Below are 9,463 nucleotides of genomic sequence, written 5' to 3' on the forward strand. Positions count from 1 at the left end.
AAGAGTTGATGGCAATTATGAGGATATTAGCATTATTAAGGCCTATTTAAATTTTTTTTTTTTTTTTTTTTTTGACAGAAGCGAAGACATCTGAAATTTGGCTTGGCATTTCTTGTGTAATTACCCTCAGTGCACCCTTCCCAAAACAATCCCCCAAGTGATATGAGTCAAGGTTGACAGTGCAGCTGAGCTTCATGTTTTTCTTTCTTTGTAGCTGGTGTCAACAGCCGTATCATTTCATCCCTTTTTGTACATGTAGCCGAATTGTTAGGCCAGAGCTTAATAACGGTTCTGGGGACAGAACATGACTGGGCACACTAGTTGTTATTCTGCTCTGCACCATGGGAAGAGGACATAATGATAGCCTGTGTCTTAGTGGAAATTCTGAGGTCTGTCCCCATAATCTTAGCCCCAGAGAGGGTACATCTTCAGATATCATCCTATCCTCCTCCCTGTTTCTGCTGCACATTGGACACATGAGCTTATCGCTGCCTCCTTATGGGAATGCATTCTATTTTATACTCTGAAAATTACAAGGCTTTGAATCGGCCTCACTTCTCTCCTGTGTTCTCTGCAGCCACCTTTTTTTTTTTTTTCAACCATCACCACTATTTATTTACAAAACTGTTTCAACACTCCAAACAGAAACTCTGTGCCCAATAAGCTATAATTCCTCATTTTTCATACCAATCCCTTAGTTTACTTCTATTTTTGTCTGTCTCTCCTTGCCTATTTTGTGTGACATCACACAGTATTTGTATCAACCTAAAGTCTGTCTTATTTCATTCATCATACTGTTTTCAAGACTCATCATCCTTGTAACATGTATCAAAACTTCATTTTTCTGTATGACTGAAAATGTTCCATTGTATGTGTGTCCCACATATTGCGTATCCCTTCATCTGTTGATGGACATCTGGGTTGATTCCACCTTTTGGCTATTGTGGAAAGTGCTGCCATGAACAGTGGTGTACATGTTTTCTGAGTTTCTCTGTAGCCATATTTGATAATATCATGCATATGTTTCAAGTGTTTCAAGTGCTGAGTTTTCACTGTATCACATTGAATACAGAGGTCAGGAGAGTATTGACTTGTAAGGGCACTGCTCACTGGCTTTTGTATGAGTTGGTTTTCTTTCTCTTGGAAGCGTTCTTCCTGAATTTAGTCAGTGAGCTTGACAGCATCATGGAGCCTAAAGCTACAAGATTTGATACCTGAGGTCCTGAACTAGACTCCTGTTGCCTTAAAGTGTCTCTCTCCTTACCTAAAATGAAATAATACAACCAATTATAGTATCTTCTGTGTGCCCAGTGCACTACAGGATGCAAAGATAACACTTTGCCCTGGCTTTAAGGGGATCATGACCTTAGAAGATGAGACTGAAATGAAAAATAATTAGTATGACTCTCCATTGAGGACCACTAGACAGAATCTTAGAAGGACAGGTGAACAGACAGCATTCAATCCTATGTGTTTTGGCATTTGTGCACTATAAATCGTCTCCCTTGCCCCAGTTGAACTTTGCCATTCAAGCATGATCTCTCTTGAGGGTCTCACCAGAGATAAAACCTTTTCTTTAGAAAACAGTGTGACCCACACTTCCCAGTGAAAGGATAGTCTCGTGCAGGATGATGGGCCTTGCAGAACACATCATCTGATGGCCTGTATTTCACAGTCCAAATCAACAATGGGCTTCATCCACAAACATTCACCAAGAGTGTTTTAGGTATTTGGGAGCACACACACCTGCCAAAAAAAAACAACCCAAAAACTCCTTGTCTTGTTAGAAAGACAGAATTTATCCACAAGGAGTTAAAAAAGAGGTAGAAAAAGTATATGTTGCTGTTAAGTACGGTTGAGTCATAGTGACCCTATATAGGGTTTCTGCGGCTATAAAAAGTTGTGGGAGCAGAAAGCCTCATCTTTCTCCTGTGGAACAGCTGGTGGGCTCCAGCAGCCTACCTTGTGGTTAGTAGTCCCGTGCTTATCCTAAAGAGTCACTGCGCTCCCTTAAAGTGTATGGTAAAGCTTTAAATTAAATGAGCCAAAACAACCAACACAGACAGTAAATGCCTCAGGAAGCCAGGTTGCGTTCCCTCAGGAGTGCTGAATGCCTCTGAGTCACGAAGGCAGGATATGAGAATGTTAAGGAACATTTGGACTGTACAAACTAGGTACCATTGTAACACTTTCTTTCTTCGTCATATGTTTGAACTGGAATACCTTGCTATTTATCTGCCTTAATGAAACCTCCCAATTTAAATTAATTGGGTAGAAAATAAATGAATTGAATCATATTGAAAGTAGAGACAATGCTCGAGTTACTAATTCTGTTGCTACATTTGAATTCCTGATGTGGCTCTGTAGAATAAGCATTGGACTGTTAATTACAAGGTCAACAGTTCAAACCCACCAACCACATAGAAACCTTAAACAGGGTTGCTGTGAGTTAGAACCAACTTGATGGCACTTAACAATTGCTACATTTAATTGTGTTCACTTTTATAAGCAGTCCGTATTTGTGACAGAACCGCAAGGTTCCTTCTTGAAACCCTACTGATAATCCTTGGTGACACTGAACTGATGATACGTGAGAAGAGAAATGGGCATAAAGCTGAAAAGGCAAAAATGCTTTGGTTTGCTTCCTAAATAGGGTCTTTTTCTTGATTTTTCATAGTTTTGAATTGGGCATGATTATATTTGTCTCCTCAGTGGAGACACAATGGTTAAACACTCAAATGCTAACCTAAAGCTTTGAGCTCACTGCCTGGGATCTGCCCGGAGGCAGGCTGACGATCTGACTCAATGGCACTTAAAAACAACACCATTAATTGTGATGAAAGGATCTGAAAATTGTTGTCAGATAAAAAGAACACAGCTCTAGATGTTTTAGGATTAAAGGTTTGAGTTCACTACCTGATGATCTGCTTCTATAAAAATTGTTGTTGTTAAATGTCACTGAGTCAGCTCTAACTCATAGTGACCCTGTGTATGGTTTCCGAGGAGTGGCTGCTGCATTTGAACTGCCGACCTAGTGGTTCAAACCGACCTAACCATCCAGTACTTATCGTACAGTGCCACACCACCCTGTAAATTCTCTACTCCATTACATGGGTCACTATGAGTCAAAATCGGCTCTGTGGCACCTAACAGCAACGCATCTCTCCTAAAATGCTTCCCAGGTATAGAGACTGTGAGGACTTGTCATACCATTCTCTTCACTTTCTTTGAGGAATTGTTGATTCCAAATGGTGCTCGAGAACCATGTACCCACCATGTACCCAACGTACAGTATTGTCACCAGATTGGTGTCACCCAGTACAGTAACTCAGGCTGTCAGACCCTCCATAATCCACCTCCTTGACCAGACCATACAGAATCTTTAGTAATGTTATGAATTTAAATCATACAATAGTATGTGATCAGTATAGCTGTAAATTGCTTAAATGTAGTTCTTAGATTATATGAACACTAACAATTTTTTGTAAATTCTACATTGAATTACTTTATTAGTTACATTTTCAGTAAATGAATGAAGCTTTAAAAAAAAGCCTGCTCTGTTCTTTTAAAAATGTATTGCTATAGATTCACAAATAACAATTATCATAATATTGTAGCAAAACACTAGAAAATTTGACAAAATCAGCAACTATAAAAACACTGGCAGCAGTAAAAAAAAAATGCATATGTTTATAGCGTGTGTGGATAAAACCACATGATTTGTCACATCACTGTAACTGGGTCATAATGACAATTCTGACTGGAGGGCATTCGAAGGGCCCGAAAGGTGATAAGCAGAGATTCAGCCTTGAAGGTATATTGATGTATGTATGATGTGCTTACAAAAAAAAACCAAGTGTGTTTTTTGTTATAGCTACAGATATTTTTAGATTACAGATAATTTCTGCTGGAACTTTGCACAGAAATTTTATAGACAGTCATTTTGGTCATCCCCTCTGATAGTGTCAGCCTGTGTAGTCTGCACCCCAGCACCCCCATGATGATGTCAATGCAGCAGTGATAGGTCTGTGGGAGAGCTCAGCCCTAGATCTAATGCCCTCTGGTTTTGAACATTAGGCTGGTCAGAAAGCAATGCCAACCCTCCTCCTCCACCATGGCCAGCACCAAAGGCAAGCAGTCCAAATGGCAACAGACCTTCCCTGAAAGGTAATGCAGCACTTTATCCCCCTGGAATGTCGCTTACCTTCCTCTCCTGACTCTTTTCTTGATTTCTTTAACTTTCATTTGAGCACCTCAGGCTCAAAGCAGGGACTATGGGTGGAGAGTGTTTTATTGTGGTAAATATGTATGTGTGTCTGTATATATCCTGGTGTGGTGCTGTGGGTTAATGCACCAGACTACAAAGCCATTTGAACTGCAATGTCTGCAGTTCAAGCTCACCAGCTGCTGCTCTGAAACCCTATACAGGGTTGCTATGTGTCGGAATTGACTTCACAGCACTTTACAACAATAATATACATATACAGAGTGAGAGAGACAGAGAGAGAGAATTCTGATGTGACGCTGTAGGATAAGCAGTGGACTGCAAGGTCAGTTTGAACAGCAGTTAGCAGTTCAAACTCACCAGTCGTTCCTAAAAAACCCTATACAGGGTCACTATAAATTAGCACCAACTCAACAACATTTAACACCACCAATATGTATGTATGGATAGATAGATGTAGAAAACATGACATTTTCCAGTACAACATTGTGTCCATGTGCAATCCCATGACACTGATTGCATTATCATGGGTGGAAAGGTTTGTATTCTAGAAATTCCAAAGGAGCCCTGGTGGTGTGACATTTCTCAGCTCTTTACCAAAAGGTTGGCAGTTCAAATCCACCTAACCTTGAAGTGGAATAAAGACTTGACGGATAAAGGATTGTAACCTAGAAAACCACTAAGGGGTGGGGGACAGTTTTATTCTGTCACATGTGGTTTCTGTCAATCAGAAATCAACTTGATGGCATTTAACAACAGAAACTGTCTTTTTTTTTTTTCTGGCTTAATATTCCAATCCATAATCCCCTTATCAAATTCTGTCTAATGAGCATAAATCAAATATCTGTCTCTCTGCCATTAGCTTCTTGTTTCTCAAGATATTGGGTGAAAACAACAATGTAGGGAAGACCACTTACTTAATTTTTTTTATCTTCAGTTGAAAATGCCCTTATCATCACCCAAATAAGGCATTTAATTAGTGTCCAAAGAGGCCTTTTCATGCTCATGAGAACTCTTTCTTCTGAGCAGGCCCTCAAAGAGAACATCTGCTCTATTAAATATTATCTGCAGCTCTCTTTGTTCCTCTGGTCAGCACACACTTTCCCCTTTGTTGACCGCAGGAAGTTAGAGGAAGTAGCTCCCCCATTTTGAAGAAAGCACTCATAGGATGCTCTTGTGAAGGTTGTGCAAATGAGTTGCACCTGGTCTTTGCTCCGTCCATGGAGGCTTGAGCAATGAGAGGGTTGGCCCAAAGTACAACCACCTGGCTCAGTCACCTGGCCACTCCTGTGTCTGAGGGCTTCACAGACCTTTGCAGGACTTAGAGGAAGGGGAAGTGAACATGTCATCATTTTTTTAAATGGAGCTATTTTTAAGCCATCCTGATATCCTCTGTCAGTTATGTTGTTATTGTTGTGATTAAGTCCTCTCGAGTTGGTTCCGACCCATAGTGACCCTGTATAGCATTTCCGAGGAGCACCTGGTAAGCTTGAACCTCCAACCTTGCAGTTCAAACGATTTTGCAGTCTGGCGCGTTCACTCACAGCGCCACGCCAGGACTCCAATTATGATGGTGGTGGTTATGTACCGTGGAGTCAGTTCCGACTCATAGTAACCCTGTATAGATTTTCCGAGGCTGTAAATCTTTACGAGAGCAGAAAGCCTCATCTTTCTCCCATGGAACAGCTGGTAGTTTAGAACTGCTCACCCCGAGGTTCGCAGCCCGATTTGTAACCACTATGCTACCAGAGCTCCTTGGACTCCAATTTTAGAGATAGCCTAATCCACCCAAACCATCCTTGCCCATACAGTTTCCTTAGGTGACCTCTTCCATAGCTAAACCAAGACCAACCATTCCCTCTTTAAAATTTTGTTTCTCTCTCCCTTTAACTAAGATGTGTTTAGCTCTCTCAAGTCTCAGGGTATATCAACATCGACCACTAACCGCACATAAGGTTCAATTAATGTTAAATACTATTTTAACAACTCACATGTCACCAACTAGTCTTACTAGCAGTTTTCCTCTCTATAAATAAGATACATTATCTCATTATAAAATATGTATGTAAGAATTGTTTTTGTTTTAAGACAAGGGACAGGGATCAGGGATAAGAAGTGTAAGCAATTGGTATACTCTTAACACTTAAGTACCATCTTAATAAAATGGAAGGCACGAGGCCCTGTTCCTAGCAGTATAATAACATCATTATAATCTAGTTATTCTAGTCTAACTATTATTAGCAACTTGTCCAACCAGTGTTGTTTGAGACTGTTTTTGGCCAGATGGCAAGCATACTCCTAGCAACTCTCAGCTAGAAGAATAACCTATCAGAGACCCATTGGCTTCACACTTCGGACATTCCTACCTGTTAGTTGGGGAGGGGAAGTGGGTCATGAAAGCCAATGAAATTCGAGTCTCATGTGGAATGATGTATACACTAGATGAGCCTCCTACTCATTTAGCAGTCACTTGCGTTAGGTGCTCTTTTGAAGGTGTTGGCTTCATCTGGAAAATTATTTGAGTCTAAATCAGTAAGTTAGGGCAAGTGATACAGGGAAAGAGCAATGGGAAGAAGTATTCGTGTGACTTAAAAATGAGTGGGGGAAATGGCAGTTTTGAGCCCACTGTGAGGAGACATGCCAGGGGCCTTCTTCCTTTGGTGGGAGAGTGCTGAAGGCAGCAGTAACCTTGATCGAAGAGAAGCCCAGGCCAGGTGTCACCTGCCTCTGGGCTTATTTTGTGGGTAAATGAAGAGTGGCCATAGTATTTTTAATGGCCCTGCAGATTTGAAAATGATTCCTGTAGTAGACCCTAGAAGGGACCATGTTCCTCAGCCAGCCAGTCTTTTATGAAATAACTGATATTTCCTGGTTGTGGTGAAGTGACAGGATCTGAGGTTTTGAGCAACTCTGTGGGATGTGGTCATGGTGGGGTGGGGGAGGGGGGGGCCGGAGACAGAGGCATAAGAGAGAAGAACTTGTGTATTTTGGCTACATTATTTAACACACTAGCTCATTCTTCACTGAACTTCACTCCCTGGTATAGAGATGTAACCCATCCAACCAACAGGGGAACATGAAACTCCCTATTTTTAGAGACAAAGTGTGATGGGAGTTTTCTGATTGGAACCTCCCTTTTCAAGATGGCCACTGCCCTGCCTACATCTTCCATGGCAGAGGCAGCATTTGCAAGGTGGGTTTGCTGATGTTTCCTCTTCTTTTCCCAGAGCCTGCCAAGGCAGCCTCGGACCTGACTGCCTGGTTCAGCCTCTTTGCTGACCTCGACCCTCTATCCAATCCTGATGCTGTTGGGAAAACTGATAAAGAACATGAATTGCTCAATGCATGAGTCTGCAGTCTTCTGGAGGGGACCCACACATCTCTCCTCAGCAGCACCTCGGAGTTAGCACCAGTATCAAGTGATCAGTATACTGTCTAAACATTTACGTGCCATTTTAATAAAATGAAAGGGTCGAAGGCCCTATTTATATTGGTATAATTATTTACTCTTATTTCACATTAAGGGTTTTGCTGTATTCTCTATGTGGATCTAAACAATCCAGGATTGCCTAGGAATGGTTTCCAGGCATGCCATTTGCTGGCCGACATCCTAATCGAGGCTGCAGGTGTGTCTCTGGGCCACTGAGAAAGCCACAGTTAAATCAGAGGTTTAAGTGACTAACAAACCTTAAAGGTCTCCCCCTGCCCCTCTTAGAGGAGCTGCCAGGCAAGCCCCTCCTCCTACCACATCACCTTCACCTGGATGAAGCTCTTGTTGACCAAAGATGCTGTCTCCACAGCCCAGGTGGACGAGCTGGGCTTCTCTTCACTGTAGGAGCCTTTCTGTGAAAAGCAGCCATATTTGTAAATACCAGTGTCTCCTTTTGTTGTCTTTGAGGCTGGAATCCAAACGCATGCATTTCTGGAGCCCTTTGTGATTTTTTTTTTTTTTTGATTAAACAAAAAAGATTTGACACAAAAAGTCAAGTTAATGGAGTATGTTGTGGGGATGGGGCTGGAGTGGGACATAGAGAAGGATGGGCCCCACTTGTAACCTCTGAGGTGATCCCATGCATTGCTCCCAACCCCATTTCCCCCACCCCTCAGGAGAAGCCTCAGGTCACCTTCCTCCACAGATAAAGAGGGCCGGGTTGGGACTGGAGAAGGAGGAAAGGGAACTTTGGTTTGATCTGGAGCTACAGTTTTGCATTTGGGCACCGAAGCGACACAGCTACTCCACCAGGTCTGAGTTCCGGATCCCTCCCTTCTTCCATGTCACTGGTGAAGGGCTACGCAAGGAACAGGTGCATCCACGGAAGCCCATGCTGATCAACACGAGGTAGTGCTATGGCTCCCCTTCAGTCTGATGTTCCTGCCAATTCTTTGGACTATGAAAATTAGAGAAGCCTGAAAATGGCTGAGTTCTTAAATATGATTCATAGGGGGGGCAAGTCATAAAGTATTGCTACAAAATTGTAGAATCCTTTATTAAATATCAAAATGTAAAGCAAGTGGCCCTGAGTGAGGATGTGGACAGGGATGTCCCTCCTGGGCTCCTACAGCCTCAGCTTCCTGACCCTAAGAGAGTTTCCTGCAGCCACTTCCCAAAACACCCACTAGGATGCTTAGTTGTTCAGCTCCTCTCCAGTGCTGTCCTCGAAGAAGGCCTGCCCACAGCAGTAACCACCTCTAGACAGACTGGAGATGGTGACTACTGCGGACATCCTCATTCTGTGGAGAGAATCCTGTGAGGAAAGGGGCTGCTGACTCAACCTGTATCAAAACTCATATAACTCACCTCTAGGCTCAGCACAGCTTTCTAGAGAGGGCTGGTTGTTATTAAGAGCTGTTGAGTTGGTTCCGATCCATAGTGACCCTGTCTAGGATTTCCTAGTGGCTGGTGAGCTTGAACCACTGACCTTGCAGTTCAAACCGACTTTACAGTCCAGCACACCAGGACTCCAGACAGGGCTGGTTGTTGTTGTTGTTGTTAGGTGCCATTGAGTCGATACCAACTCATAGTGACCTTATGCAAAGCAGAACTAAACACTGCCCGATCCTTGGCCAACCTCACTACTGTTCCCACACTTGAGCCCATTGATGCTTCCACTTTGCCAATCCATCACACTGGGGGTCTTCTCTTTTTCTCCGACCCTTCACCTTACCAAGCATGATATCCCTCTCCAGCGACTGGTCCCTCCTGACAATATGTCCAAAGTATGAGAGACGAAGTCTGGC

At 42.7% G+C, this 9,463-nt stretch overlaps 1 protein-coding gene across 6 annotated transcripts in view; it reads left to right on the plus strand.

Moving 5' to 3' along the window:
- ICA1 (islet cell autoantigen 1, 69kDa) overlaps positions 1 to 7,892 on the plus strand; it is a 203,924-nt gene extending 196,032 nt beyond the window's left edge. For 2 of the 6 annotated variants that reach the window (XM_006834251.1, XM_006834253.1), the window contains exon 14: positions 7,453 to 7,892. In XM_006834251.1, coding sequence (XP_006834314.1) covers positions 7,453 to 7,574 — 122 coding nt within the window. In that variant the 3' untranslated portion in view covers positions 7,575 to 7,892. The remainder of the gene's footprint in view (positions 1 to 7,452) is intronic. The other 4 variants (XM_006834256.1, XM_006834255.1, XM_006834254.1 and 1 more) reach the window with 3 other exon arrangements.
- Positions 7,893 to 9,463: the final 1,571 nt, after the last annotated feature.

The sequence above is a fragment of the Chrysochloris asiatica genome, unplaced genomic scaffold (genome assembly GCF_000296735.1).
Source record: "Chrysochloris asiatica unplaced genomic scaffold, ChrAsi1.0 scaffold00010, whole genome shotgun sequence".
NCBI lineage: Eukaryota > Metazoa > Chordata > Mammalia > Afrosoricida > Chrysochloridae > Chrysochloris > Chrysochloris asiatica.